The sequence below is a fragment of the Vicugna pacos genome, chromosome 11, assembly GCF_048564905.1.
Source record: "Vicugna pacos chromosome 11, VicPac4, whole genome shotgun sequence".
NCBI lineage: Eukaryota > Metazoa > Chordata > Mammalia > Artiodactyla > Camelidae > Vicugna > Vicugna pacos.
Genome location: NC_132997.1, coordinates 88,158,293 through 88,174,525, shown reverse-complemented (window position 1 = coordinate 88,174,525; position 16,233 = coordinate 88,158,293). Strand labels below are relative to the sequence as shown.

Genomic DNA, 16,233 nt, shown 5'->3' with positions numbered 1-16,233 from the left:
ACTTGGGGTGTGAAGGTATAGAAGTATTTGGAAACTCTCCGTACTTTTCGCTCATCTTTCTTTAAACCTAAAACTGTTCTAAAAAATAAAGTCTATTAATTATAAAATAACAACAAAACAAAATGACAGTAATAAAAATTGCAGTTGCTTTTCCAGATAAGATATCTCTACTGCAATAAATAAATCCAATCCCTGGTGCCTGGTATGAAGTTCTTTTAATATACGAGTTAAAAAATGAGATCCAGGTTTCTCAATTTCAAGGGGGATTTACAAATATGGAAGAGAGGAAGGCTAAAATAAATCCTGTGATGTTATATTACATCATTATACAGTTTAGGCAGACAGACAGATATACAGAGAGATATACCCATTTCTATAAATAGATTGAAACAAGCATGTGTTTGTATACTTTCTGAGTTTATCTTCTAACAGGGTCTGTAAACACATCAAAAAAGTAATGAACATACCTAGTCCCCTAATACTGGTTTTTAAATACCATTCTCTACTAAAAGTAACCTAGGTTCCTTAGAAAAATGACTTATTCCAGAAAGGAAACTATAAGATGCAAATAGATTTTTCTTTTTTTTTCTTTTTTGGATCTGTGCCAGAAAATGGAGACGTACACAAAGAATAATTGGGGACATGTCTAAAGAACACAGGAGCCTGACTGAAAGGAGGTCATGCTGACCAAATCTGGAAAACTTTGAACACCAAAATAAAGAGCAGTAATTGATTAAAGAACATTAAATAAAATAAAAATCCATTAGTTCATAATGATGTAGATGAACACACAAAATGGGATATTTATAAGGAGTAATATTAGAATATCACCATTTGGTAATCATTATAACTTATTTCTCATGAGAATGATCAATGGACATTAAAACTAGTGTGTAAAAGAGGGGAGGGTATAGCTCAGTGGTAGAGCACATGTTTGGCATGCATGAGGTCCTGGGTTCAATCCCCAGTACCTCCATTTAAAAAAAAAAAACTAGTGTGTAAAAGTTTAATGAGAAACAAAACATTTACACAGTCTATAAAGTTATCTCCCCACAAGGTATTTATTAATTTACAAAGGAAAAATTGTATCTTTACAGTGGAGAAACCTGGAAATACTTTAGCCATTACTCTAACTAAGATATTAAAATTACCCTCCACATGACTGTACACAGCAGCCTCATTCATAATAGCCCAAAGTGAAAACATCCCAAATGTCCATCAACTGATGTGTGGATAAACAATATGTGGTATATTCATACAATGGAATATTATTCAGCCATAAAAAAGAATTAAGTACAGAAACATACAACAAGGTGGATGAATCCTGAAAAAAATCATGCTAAGTGAAGAGTTCAGACAAAAAAGGGCACGTGTTGTATATTCCATTTATATGAAATGTTCATGATAGTCAAATCCATAGAGACAAAAAGTAGATTAGTGGTTTTCCAGGAGATGGAAGGACAAGACAGAAGACTATATGGGATTTCTTTTTGGGGTGATGGAAATATTCTGGAATTAGTGATGATGGTTGGGTAACATTATGAATATACTAAAACTCACTGAGTTGTACATGTTAAATGGTTAAAATGGAGAATTTAATGTTATATGAATTTTATTTCAGTATAAGATTTTTTTAAAAAGAAACCAAAACAGTCATAGGAGGACACATTTTAGTTTTTTACCAAAAAAGCAAACCCTGAATCTAACCATGAGGAAACATTAGACAAACCCAAACTGGGTCATTCTTTGAAAGAAAGGCTGAGATTGTTCCAGATTAAAGGAGACTAAAAAGATATGGCAACTAAATGTGTCTGAGATCATGGATATGATCCCACACTAGAAAACAAAATCCAAACCTGGCAAGGAAAAAAAACATCAAAACTTGAAAAGGAACAGTATAAGAAGGAAAAACCACAGGCCAATTTCACATGTGAACATAGATGCAAAACTTACTAAGAAACTGAATTCAGCAATTAAAAAGTTCTATATTTTTAATAAATAAATATTAGGAAAATTGGAACAATTAAATGAGGTCTAAAATTATAAAATTCTACCAATGTCATTCCCTAAATTTGATACCTATGTAGTTATGTAAGAGAATGTCTTGTTTTTTAGTAAATACATTTAAAAATATTTAGGCTTAAGGGGTAAAATTAAGCATGACACTGCCAATGGCCAAGCATTTATAATTCTAAGTAAATAGTTTAGAGAAATTTGTATATGAATCAACAAAAAACCAAAAAAGAATATGTGGACTATAATTATTCATAATAGGAAAAACTGGTGCATTCCAAATATTCATCCATGGTAGAACAGAAAATATAACAGGATCTATGTTCACACATTAAGGGTCTCTTGCACAGAACAACTCTGCCAGCAGTCCTGCTATACTTCTCTAACCCTTCGCTCTTCCTTCCTCTTAAATAATCATTTTGTATTTCATACTCCCTCTTCTCTCTTCAAACCTCAGTCTTCCAATAAATAACCCCCATTTTCACTCTCAACTGATCACTTCACTTCCTATTTCACTAAGAATATAAAAAGAACCAAAATTTTCACAACCTCTCAACACCTCTACCCATTTATCTGCAACTGTATTCATTTAACCTGTATTCTTTTTATTTCTATGCCTATGAATCAAGTGTCTGTGCTTCTAAAGGCTATCCTGTGTGTTCACTAGATCCCACTGCTATTTGTTTTCTTAAGTACATCCCTCTAGCAAATTCTTTCTTTTCCTGCCTCATTAATTTTTACATCTTCTTGATCTTTCCTATCAAACAAGAAATATAATTATTTCTCCAAACTTAAAAAACAAAAAACTTTGCTGGGAAAAATGGACAGCTATATGTAAAACAATGAGATTAGAACAATACCTCACACCACATACAAAAATAAATTCAAAATGGATTTAAGACCGAAATGTAAGACCTGAAATCATATAACTCCTAGAAGAGAACATAGGCAGAACACTTTGACATAAGTCATAGCAATATTTTTTTGATCTGTCTTTTAAAGGCAAAAGAAATAAAAGCAAAAACAAACAAATGGGACCTAATTGAACTTAAAAGTTTTTGCATAGCAAAGGGAACCATCAAGAAATTGAAAAGACAACCTATGGAATGGGATAAAATATTTGCAAGTGATATAACTGACAAAGGGTTAATACCCAAAACATATGAACAGCTCTTACAATTCAGTATCAGAAAAAAAAAAAAGTCCAATCAAAAAACAAATGGGCAGAAGACCTCCATAGACATTTTTTCCAAAGAAGACATACAGATGGCTAATAAGCACAGGAAAAGATGCTCAACATCACTAATTATTAGAGAAATGCGAATCAAAACAGCAAGGTATCATTTCACACCTGTCAAAATGGCTATCATCAAAAAGTCTACAAATAACAAACGGAGAGGATACAGAGAAAAGGGAACACTTGTACTCTGTTGGTGGGAGTGTAAATTGGTGCAGCCACAATGGAAATTAGTATGGAGGTTCCTCAAAAAACTAAAAATGGAACTACCGTATGATCCAGCAATTCTACTCCTGGGTATATATGCAAAGGAAACAGAAACATTAATTTGAAAAGATACATGCACCGCAATGTGTATAGCAGCACAATTTACAAGAGCCAAGATATAGAAGCAATCCAAATGCCCATCAACAGACAAGTGGATAAAGAAGATGTGGTTTTTACATACAATAGATATTACTCAGCCACGAAAAAGAATGAAATTCTGCTATTTGCAACAACATGGATGGACCTAGAGAACATTATACTTACTGAAATAACTCAGACAAAGATGAATATTGTATGCTATCCTTATATGTGGAATCTAAAAAATAATAGAAATGAGTATATATGCAAAACAGAAACAGATTCACAGACACAGAAAACAAACTAGTAGTTACCAAAGAGGAGGGGGAAGTAGAGAGGTGCAAATTTTGGTACAGGACTGAGAAATACTGATGATCATAAAATAGAGAAGCAACAAGGATATTCTGCATAGTACAGGAAATTACAGCCATTTTCTTGTAATAATCTTTAAGGGAGTATAATCTATAAAAATACTGAATAACTATGCTATATACCTGGAACTAATATAATATTCAAAATCAACTACACTTCAGTTTTAAAACTCTCTTGTTCCCACCTCTCTTACCCATTATTAACCTATTTCTCTTCTTTATACTTTCTCCAATTCCTCTTCTCCATCCTGACTAAAACTTATGCCAATTAAAATTTCACTCTATCACTCCACTGGAACTTCAGCTATTAATGTCAGCCAAAAGCTCCAGTTCACCAGATTCCATGATAATTTCTCAATTCTCACATTATGTCACCTATCAGCAGCTTCCAAAAACTTTCTCTGTCCTTTGACAGAGTCCTCTTGACTTCAAAGAAACCACACTTTCCTACTAATTCATTAACTGCTTATTCTGGTTCTTTTTCAGGTTGTTCATCCTTATCTCTCTGACCAGAAAATTAGAGGGTCTAGATCCCCAAACTCCAGTATCCAGCCACCTATTTCACACATCCACCAAGATATGTTATATGTATCCAATGAAATATATCTAAAACTGAGATTCTAATCTTTCTCCACACCAAAAACTTCCTCCACAAAATTCATCATCTCAATTAGTGATGATCTCAACTCCATACTTTGAGGTTTTCAGGCCAAAAGCCTGATTCATCTTTCACTCATTTCTCTGTCCCAGCCTATTTCCAATCCTTTCCCCAATCTCTGTTGGCTCTACCTTTAAAATATATTCAGAATCCAACCAAGACTCATCACCTGCACATTGCCTCCTTGGTCCCGGGTACTATCTTCTGTTTCTTAGATGATTATAATAGCCTCCTAAATGGTCTTCTTGCTTCTGCTCTTGTACCATAATCACAACACAGCAGCCAAAGAGATCCTATAAAAGCCTAAGTCAGCATCTCACAGCTCTTTCCAAATCCTCCACTAGCTTCCCATATCAAAGTCAAAATCCTTAAAATCTCTGACTCAATCCCATAGGGTGCCCAAATGCCACTCTAAAATCATTTTATAAAACTTCACCCAACCAGTCTAAGACACTGTACTCCAGCTATACTCGCCCCTTTACTATTTCAGATGATAAGCAGTGTTCCTATCTCAAGACTTCTGCACTAGTTTCCCCTCTGCCTAGAACACTTGTCCCTCAGATACTGGCACGCCTCATTCTCTAACCTCTTTTAGGTCTTTACTCAAATATGTTCTCAGTGATGTCTTCTCTGATCACTCTATTTCAGTGTAACAACCTAAATCTCCCTATCCTCTTTCCATGCTTTCTTTTTCATCCATTGCACTTACTACCATTTATAATGCGTTTTACTTGTTTCCATTTTTTATTTTCCACCCCTCCCCATTAAAATACAACTCCAAAACAAAAAGTTGACTTTTTAAAAAAAAAGGTTTCTATGGAAAGTATGCAATGTTAACCAATACATGCAAAATTCAAAAACAGACAAATTAAATGAATTGTTCGCTTGCAAACACATATAGGACGATTAAAAAACTATAATGAAAAGCAAGGAAATAACACAATATTAAGAATAATACTCTTTGGGAGAAAATGAAGGGAGTGCCATCATGGAGGCAAACTTCAGGGCTTGTGGAGGTACTATCATGTCCTCTTTCTTGGCTCAGGTAGAGTGTTTATTTCACCATTTACTGAAACTATGTATTTATGCTTTCATATGGTCTTTGTCCATATGCAATATTACCCAGTTTAAAAAAGAGCACTACAAAAAAATAAGTACTATACATCTCAAAATTACTTTAAGAGATAAAACTATAGAAATAAGTGTTTCTTTAAATGAACAATGTGTGATTGTAACCAGACATTCCAAAATTCCAAATCTTATAATATATCGTGTTTATAATGACAATCTTTTTTGCTTATATAAATATTTTGTTCTTTTTAATAACTCTTCCTGCTGTATTACTTCTTTATATGTATTTATTTCTATTATTTCTGATATATACATGTATCTTAAAATAGTTTTTTTATTGAAGTATAGTTTATTTACAATATTGTGTTAGTCTCAGATGACATGTACCACAAAATTTTAAATTATCTGTCTCCTTTACTGAGAACATCTTAGGATTATTCCCAACACAGTGCTTGATACAGACTCAACAATTATTGTTGAAAAGATTTCAGATATTCATTATGCAGAGAAATTGTCAAGGATAAACACATGAATAGCGTATCTATCAGTATTTAGTAGAATGTAGTTAACTAATAACATATTTATAAAATTGTCTTGTATCACTTTCTGAAACCTCTAACAGCTACATTTTTAGAGAAAACACAAAAACTTGATAGTTTAATAAAATAGCTTTGAATACTTCAATGTGAAAATAACTCTCATTATAAGAAATTGAAGAAGACAGAACAAATCATTTCGTGTAACCAGATTAGCATCAATATGAAAACATAGTTCAAGTATATGTGATTTCAAAGTTTTTTAAGTACAGAATTAATAATATGACCACAGGAACATTGTCATGAGAGTCACTACTTTTCCTTTTTAATATTTGTAGAAGTACAGTTAAAATATTTTTAACAAAAATAATGGGAAAAATTATCAAATTTATAATTATAGCAGTAAGTTATAAGTGATAATATTTAACATGCTCCTTATGTGTTAAAAAGTATCATGCTTTCCCACAGGTTATAGGAACACAACAATAAAGAAAACGACTTCAACTATAAAACAAGAAAATCTGAGGTCTCTACTATCACAGAAAAACCTTGACACAGAAGAAAACTGAAGATGTGGGCTCCTACTACAAGCTGTACAAACATACATGTGCAAAGAACATTCTGAGATACCTCAGTTAACAAGGCTAAGAAATCAAGACCACCATGGCCGTGGTACCCAGAATCATTACAGTAAATTTAAAGTCTCTTAGCAAAAGATAACACCAATTAATAAAACATTCTAACAATATAAAATGAATCATTTTGAGAAATGGAAATTCCTATATATCCAAGATGTCTTTTTCTCTCTTATTCTTTAAACATAAAGAAACCAGACTCAACTAGGCCTGGATATGTGGGGTAGCAGCAATGGCTTTGGGTGTATCTAAATTTTTATGTCTCAATCCTTTTCCAAAAAAAAATCTAATTTGGGTAATCATACATTAAAACTTGCCCCTCTTTTAGTATTTCAAGTTATCAAAAACTATTAGCATAAAATATTGAACCTTAGAAGTCAAATAAAACACAGATTTCTATATTTAAATAAATTTTTATGAAGTATACCCTAGACATATACCAAAAAGTACACAGATCTTAAGGGTATATAGTTCAATGAATTATCACAAAGTGAACACATACATGTAGCCAGTCCAGGCGCTTCCCCGTTGCCCATCCCAACCCCTACTCAGTTCTTCCTAGCCTCACGGCAGTCCCTGCCATAACTCCTAAGACCACAGACTTGTATTTCCTGGTGCTAAAGTGCATACAAATGGAATCATATACTATCTATTCTGTCTGGCTTCTTTTTTCAACATTATTTTTGTGAGGTACAACTACACAGATGCATGCAGAGATAATTCTTTCATTTTTATTATTGCATAGCATTCCATTATGTGAATATACAATTAATTTATCCACTTGAAAAGATAATGGATATTTCATTTGTTTCCAATTATAGACTATTAGAAATAATGCTGTTGTGAATATTCTTCTACACATGACTTTAGTGCACACGTATTTGCATTTGCTGAATGTATAACTAGAATAACTATTTCACAGGACAACATACACTAGATATGTGTATGTGAGAAAGTATCCAAATTTAGCAGAAACTGTCGAAAGGTTCTTCAGAGTGCTTCTATTGGTTTCTACACACTTGGTATTAGCAGTCTTGTAAATTTTAGCTGTTTCAGTGGATATGTAGTGGGACCTCAATGTTATCTTAATAATAAGATAATAAGGTTGCACATCTTTTAATAGGTATTTTGGCCATCTGGATATATTTTTTGGTGAAGTACCTGTTCAAGTCATTTGCCCATTTTCTGTTGAGTCATCTAATATTTTCCTGTTGATCTGTAGCTCTGTATATCCAGGAATAGACACTTTGGTTGACTTTATGTGTTGCAAACATCTCCTTCACTGAAGCTTGGCTTTTCATCTTCTTAGTGATATTTTTACACATGTATCTGGTTGGTTTTTTTTTACTTTATTAAGAGTATTGTTTAAATACTATTTTAAAAGTCATTCTTTGGCAATAAAAATAGATATTTACCGGTTATCTTCTACAATATTTTATATTCAATATTTACATCTACAATTGATCTGAAACAGATTTTTGTGTATGATGTGCAGCACGTTCCCAAATTCATTTCTTTCAATTGTATATTCAATTGACCCAGGATAATTTATTGAAAAAACCGACTCTGTAGTCCCACCTTTGTCATAAGCTAAGGCGCTGATGAATGCTGTAGGTTTGAGTGGGGAATTCCTATTTGCTGCACTGGTCTATCTCCCTGTCTTTGCAACAGGGCTCGATTACTACAGCTTCAGAGTCATGAGATCTGAAGACCCAGAAAAGTCTTCCAACTTTGTTCTTCTAAAACTGTTTTAGCTATGATTGGCCCTTTGCAATGTCATACAAACTGTAGAATAGGCACATCAATTTCTAAGAGAAAAATAGTTCCTGCAATTTTGCTCTGGCATTACATTAAATCTAAAGATCAATAAGGGCAAAAAAAAATTTCTACAATATTGAATATTTCAATCAATTACCATAATGTATCTCCCATTTATTTAAGTCTTCAATTTCTCAAAACAATGTTTTTGAGTTTTCTATGTGACGATCCTGCACATATGTCATTATATTTACTTCTTAGGTTGTTGATGCTCTGATAACCTAAATTGTATTGCTTTTAAATTATTTTCTAATTGTTCCTGGTCCAGAGAATCATACTTGATTGTTTTCTTAATATTAACCTTATGTCTAGCAACCTATTTATTACACATATATCTTTTATATTTTGTTATTCTCTTTTACTTTAATTGTATTGCACTGGCTAGAAATTCCAATATAATGGTGAATTGAAACAGTGATAGTAGCCATACTTATTCAGTCCTAATCTTAAAGGGAAATTTTTCAACATTACACTATAATGTTTGCTATAAAGCTTCTCTGTTTATTTGTACCTTTTCATGAATAGTTTGCTTCTATTACTACTGTACTAGAGTTTTAATCATAAGTTAAATTTTATCTAAATTTTTTGCTGCATCGTTTGAGGTTACGTGTCTTTACTTCTTTATACATTTAATGTATTCATTTCCTTGACTTTATGAATTTTTAATTAATCTTATATTCTGAGAGTCAACCCAAATGATGTATTATCCTTTTCATAAACTGCTGGATTCACCTGGTTTTTTGTATCTATTTTCATGAAAAAGATAACAGTATAACTTCCTTACCTGTAATATATTTTTCATATTTTTGTATCAAGGTTATGTTAGCCCCATAAATAGCAAAATAATTATTTCTGTTCTCTGAAAGTTTGTGAAGGATTGGTGTTATTTCTTAAAGATGTACTTCTTAAATGTATGAGTAAACTCACTAGTAAAGTGATCTGGGCCTGCAGAGTTTTGGGTTTTATTTTGTCTTGTTTTGTTTGTGTTTGTTTTTCAAGGGAAGAGGGTTTCAATTATAGATTCTATTTCTTTGTTATAAAAGTATTCCAACTTTCTATCTCTTCATGTGTCAATTCCAGTCATTTTCATTTTTCTAGAATTTTGACATGGTTCATTTGATTTTTTAAAAGTTACTGTCATACAGTTGCTTATCATATGCTTTTATCATTTTTTCATGTCCATAGACCTGTAGTAATGTCCTTTTACATTCTGGATGAAGGTTATTTGAGTATACAGCCATCCCTCAGTATCTAAGGGGGACTGGTTCCAGAACCCTCACAGATACCAAAATCCACAGATGCTCAAGTCCCTTACATAAAATGGCACAGTATCTGCATATAACCTACACACATCCTCCTGTATATTTGAAATCATTTCTAGATTACTTATAATAACCAACACAATGTAAATGCTACATAAATAGTTGCTGGAAGGTGACAAATTCAAGTTTTGTTTGCTTTTTAGAACTTTTGGACTTTTTAAAAATATATTTTCAATCTGTAGTTGGATGAATCCACAGATGCAGAACATGGATTCAGAGGGCCAATAAAATCTTTGTTTCAACTCTGGGGGGAGATTTACCTGTTACTCTTCACAACCAACTCTGTTGATTTTTGATGCTATATGGACCATCTCTCTCATATGTTTATTTTATGTTTCACTAATTTGCATTCTATCTCATATTCTCTTACCTTTTCCGCTCTTTATTTACTTTATCCTTCCTTAAGATTAATCTGATGTTCTTTTTATAACTTCTTGAGGATATGCTGAGACCACTGATTTTCAGGCTTTTTAAAATCTTTTTAATAAATTCATTTAAAGTCATAAGTCTCCCTCTTGGCAGCATCATAATCATCTTGATGTGTTAGTCAATACAAAATATTTTCTAATTTTCAGTATAATTTCTTTCATGAATTTATTTTAAGGAGTTTATTAATTCCAGACATCTTAGGGTTTTTCTAGCTCTTTTGTGTTCATTTCACTGTAGTCATAGTGCTGTACATTATTTTCTCACTCCTTGCTCTGTATGATTTCAATCTTTTAAAATTTGTTGGGATTTGCATTAAAACCCAGTATACGGTAAAGTTTAGAAAATATCCCATATGTACTTGAAAACAACATAAATTCTGCAGTCATAAGATAATATGTTCTCAAATGCCATAGTACATAAAATTATTAATTGTGCTGTTCAAATATTTTATATCTTTACTGGTGTTTGATCTTCTTCTACTATCAGTTACCAAATTAACTGGGTTAAAAATATCACACTACGATTTGTCCTCTTTTATTCTGTCATATTTTGCTTTGCTTGACCTAGTGCTAAAAGGTACATTTACATTCAGAATTGTTATATCTTCCAGGTAGATGCCTGACATAAATTCTTACCTGTCTGCTATTAACATAGCTATGCCAACATTCTTTTGTCTGGTGATTACATAATATATATCTTTTTCTACTCTTTTACCTTCAGCTGTTCTAAATATTTTTAGACTTTTTATATATTTTCTAAGCAGCACATGGCAAGGTTTTATTTTTATATCCAGTCCAAAAGCCTTTAGCTTTTGACTGAAATATTAAGCTCTTACATTTAGTGTAAGTGAAATATTTATTTCCTCACATGCAGTGTAACTGTTGGTATATTTGGAATTAAATATACCATCTTACTACTTCCTTTACATTTGCCCCAACCCTACTTGTTCCCTTTCCATTTCTCTCTTGTCTTCTTCCAAATTAAGTAGTATTCTCATTTTCCCCCTCTATTCACTTGTTAGATATACAGTGTTTTACTTTTATTCTTATTGTCACCTAATGATTACAATATAAGCCCTTAAATATTAATATCTACTATAAATAAGTTATCAATTCCCATGTAATACAAGGATGTTAGTACTGTTGAACACCATTTATTCTTCTTCCTGATTTATGTGCCATTATCATGCATTTAAATTTTGTATATGTTTAAGTCTCTATTACTGTGATAGTATTATACAATAAATAATCACTTAGATTTACCCTTTTCATTTCTCTATTCCTTACAATATCTAGTATCATTTTTCTCCCACTTCAACAGAATTTCCTTTATTTATTTATTATTTCCTTTATGGCAGGTCTGCTGTTGTCAAATTCAATTCTTGTTTTTCTGAAAAGTCCATGTTTTGCTTTCATTCTCAAGGGTTTTTCACTGGGTGAAGAATTTTAGACTGATGATTATTTTCTCTCAGCCATTTGAGGATGCCATGTCTTCCAAATTCCATTTTTCCAGTTAAAAAATTAGCTGTCAGTGTTGCTCCTTTCAAAAGAATATGACTTTTTTCCTCTCTGACTGCTTTTCTCATCCTATGTGAGTTTTCATAAGTTTTACAATGATATTTTTAATGTAAGTTTCTTTGTACTTATCCCCCTTGGTGCTCATGGAATTTAACTTCAATTTGTGGCTTGATGTCTTTTGTCACTTTTGAAAATGTTCAGGCATTTAAAACTTCAAATAGTGCTCTACATTATTTTCTTACTTCTTTTCACCAGACTCCAATTACATACATCTTAGAACATTTCCATATGTCCCTTATATTTCTTTCTCTCTTTTATTTTTCACTGTTTTTCTTCCTTTACTTCAATATGGTTATTTTCTTTTGACCTACCTACCATTTCATTAATTCCTTCCTTGGCTATATCAACCTGCTCTAAACATATCCAAAGAACTTTTAATTCATTTAATGTAGTTTCCATTTCTACAAATTCCATTTGATTCTTTAGTAAAATTTTCCAGTTGTCCATTGATATTTTCTACCTTATATTTTAATTCTTTGATCATAAAATCCTAATTATTTTAAAATTTCTGTCTGAAAACACCATTATCCTACAGGTATATTCTAATAGCTGTTTTTTATTTTTCATATCTTTTTTCTTTTCTCTAAGTTTTGTTTGTTTGTTTTGTACCAGATATTGTATATGAAATAACTTAAGGTTCTGTATGATATTATCTTCCTCAGGAAAGGATTTATTTTTGCTCTGCCACTAGTTAAGCTACGGGAAGATCACCATAATCCAAAGATAGACTTATCCTCACTCATACATTTAGAACTTCAGGAACCAGACTAAATCATTAAGTGTATACCAAAACCCCTCTTCCTTGACACACTTAGAAATTCAATTTTGGTTTACCATATTGATTGACAGAAACTCTGCTCAGTTTCTCTGACAGTTTTCAGCATTTATCATTGTCTCAAGGACAAAAGTTGCACAAAATGCCAATCTTACCTCCCTTGTCATTCTATCCCTCCTAGATCCTGACCCACAAATTCTCACTGTCTTTATAGTTCTCTGATGCCTTAAAAAGTATTAATTCCTAAGTTTTCTCAGTGGAAATAACAGTCCAGAATAATTCATTTCACCACTGAAAAAGAATTTCTCCAAACACACATTTACTAATATCTCAACAAAGTAGCCTATCTACTAAACCATAATACTGCATTTTATTAGACAAAAGATAAAAATAAAAATTAGCAAAATTACCCAAAGGAAAAGTCTTCATTTTTTTAAAATTTCATCTTTCTGTTTTCAAATAAAGTAAAAATTAGAAAATATGTTTGAAAGTAAAGGGAGTAGAACAAATTATGATTTGGTGAAAAACTGTACTTCATTTAAACACATAAGGTAATTTCATATAAGTTTAAAAGAATGTTTAGTGTTTAAAGAAAAAAGAAGTAGTCACTTCCCAAGTCTTACCAAAAAAATGAGTACAACAAAAATTCTACTTTAAAACTTATATACCTTGAAAGATTAATAAGTGAAAAATAATAATTCAAATATAAAGAAAAATTATGGTTATGAATATGCAATTCACTAAATAGAAATTATAAGCAGCAAATGAACACATAAAAATATACTTATTCACTATAGTAACTGAGGTATGCACATTAAAATATCAGTAAGATACCATTCGCATCTATTGCATTGGCAAAAGGAAAATATCCTCACAATTACTAAGTTTTGGTGGGAATATGAAGAAATAAGGACACTCATACCCTGCTAGTGGAAGTATACATCATCACAACGCTTGAAAAACAACTAGGCAACATGTAGTAAAGTTGAGAATGTGAATATGTTCAGACACAGCAATTTCACTTTTAAGTATGTACACTAGAGAAACTCTAGCATATATGCATGGAAAGACCAGTACAAGATGTAAAAGGCAGCACTGTTTATAACAATAAAAAAGGAAAATTTACCTAAATATCGCAGCTTTGTATTTCACAGGAAATTAGATGATGACAGTGAAGAAATGCTTTTAAAATTTACAAATGACAATAAGAGTGCAAAGAAGAACAAATCTAAGGACTGGTAATATCAAAGCTCAATGTTATATTGGTAAGAAAAATTGCTCATTTGAATTGAATAAGATACCAGCACTTACAAGTATAAGTAATGTCTACAGAATAAGTGTATCTATGGGATTAGAAACCATTTTAAAGTCACTCATTTACTGTAATGATGGCTGCATAGTGAATGTATTCTTTTGTGCCTTTCCTACAAAATAGAATATCATCAGTTGAAATAAAGATGGGGGAAAGCCAGGAACATCTCCCTGAAAATATTAATAAATACTACTATTATACAAATCTAAAACATAACAGTGCCAAATTTTCCCATCATACTTCTACCCAATCTACTCACCAAGTCTTAGTGTTAACTTCGTACTTATAAAGGTCATCTACCAATCCATATTTGTTGCCTGGTAATGCTTTATAGCCTCCATGAACATAAATGGATTTCATTATTTCATCATACACACTGGTGTGGCCATATCCACCTTGCACAATAGCTCCTTTGGTTTCCGGAACAAGCCAAGTGTTTGATGCTGTAAGAAAAAGAAGACAAATCATGAACTTCAAGGAGTTTTAAAAACAAAACTAATACATTTCAGAGTACTCTTTTAACCAATGTGCATTACATTTGGGAGGTGAGTCCCAAAGAATGAGATTAATGATAATTTATCAGAAGCAATTTCTTTAATATTCTTAACCACTTATTAAACATTTATCTATAGCCAAACTGAGGCTTTTTCATATTTTTATTCATTCCCTTCTTAGGGACAGATAAACATACTTCTTACCAAAAAATATTGTAGCAACAGAGGTGTATAATGCAAAAGTGAATGTTACCTTCTCCCCCAGCCCACTATCTAGAGAGGTATTATCCAAAAATGCTTATTTCAGAATATTTTCAAACTATAGTTCTGAATAATTTATTATAATATACAAAACAAATGTATATGACCTACATGTACATACATATCTGTAAATATTTGTACCAAAAAATTGTGCTATTTTACAACTACTTTTTCACTTAACAAAACATCTTGCCCCATTTATTATTTTTTAACAACTAGATTCCATTGTATTGATGATATATAACATTTAAATAACTACATTGTGACTCACTTGGGTTTCAATTTGTTTTTAAAAACAATAATGCAATGAGCAACCTTGTAATCAGCTTTATTATCCAATAGAGCATATACCATGTCTCAGGGAGCACCTCATCATTACATTTGAAAGTTTTATTATTGCTATCCTTTATTTACAACTAAGGAAATTCAGGGTTAAAAAAAATTAACACATTAAAAGTTCAAAAGTTGGTATAGACTAATTTCTCCCTCTCCCTCCCACTAAGTACAACAACAAACTCCATAAATAATCCCAAAAGACGACCATAGGAGACATATGAAAGGCGTAAAGGGAAGACTGACTGTTTAGGGATTCGAGGACTAGAGGAAGGGTATCTCACTACCTCTCCTAAAAGAAGGCTACTCAGGCCCAGCATTTCTCAACCCATAACCTAGCAACAAAAAGCAACTCAGGTAGGCTTATTCCTCCCCCAAAACTGAATAGGAGTCCTATGGATAACCCTAGATGACCCTAGGAGCACTAGCAAGAGAGATCCATGAAACCCTGCCTATAATAAGCAGACAGAGGAAGATGTCCACTTTCCCAGCAGGCCTGAGACTGGAAAGGGGGATCCCACCATAAGACCTGAATACTAAACTTAGAGTAACTGCCCGCTAAAACAGAAGAGTTAAATAGGATCCAAAGACTTCTCATATAAAAGCCAAAATGTCCAGGATACAACCAAAATATCACTTGTCATGTTGGGAATCAGTAAAATTACAACTTTAGTGAGGAAAGATAATCAAGTGACACTAACTCTGAGATGCTGAAATTATCTAACAAGAATTTTAAAGTAGCCATTATAAAAATATTCCAATAAGCAATTACAAGTTCTCTTGAAACAGCAAATTTCAGGGGAAAAAAGACAAAAAAAGATAGATAAATAAACAAAATACAATAATAAATACAAGCTAAATGGACATGCTCATTAGTAGAGTGGAGATGACAGAGGATGGAATCAGTAAATTTGAGGACATATAGATAAAATTTACCCAATCTGAACACCAAAGAAAATAGGCTAAAAAAAGTCAACAATCTCAGAAATTTGGGGGACAGTAACAATAGGTCCAATATCTGTATCACTGGAATCCCAGAAGAAAAG

The 16,233-nt window shown here is 32.1% G+C and overlaps 1 protein-coding gene and 1 non-coding gene across 6 annotated transcripts in view; one reads left to right on the top strand and one right to left on the bottom strand.

Moving 5' to 3' along the window:
- Window positions 1-16,233, bottom strand: part of ATRNL1 (attractin like 1) — a 626,998-nt gene that overhangs the window by 527,965 nt on the left and 82,800 nt on the right. For all 5 annotated transcript variants that reach the window (XM_072971947.1, XM_072971950.1, XM_072971948.1 and 2 more), the window contains exon 9: window positions 14,359-14,542. In XM_072971947.1, the coding sequence (XP_072828048.1) occupies window positions 14,359-14,542 (184 nt within the window). The remainder of the gene's footprint in view (window positions 1-14,358; window positions 14,543-16,233) is intronic.
- On the top strand, window positions 904-976 carry TRNAA-GGC (transfer RNA alanine (anticodon GGC)). The gene has a single exon. It is a non-coding gene; the product is annotated as a tRNA-Ala (tRNA).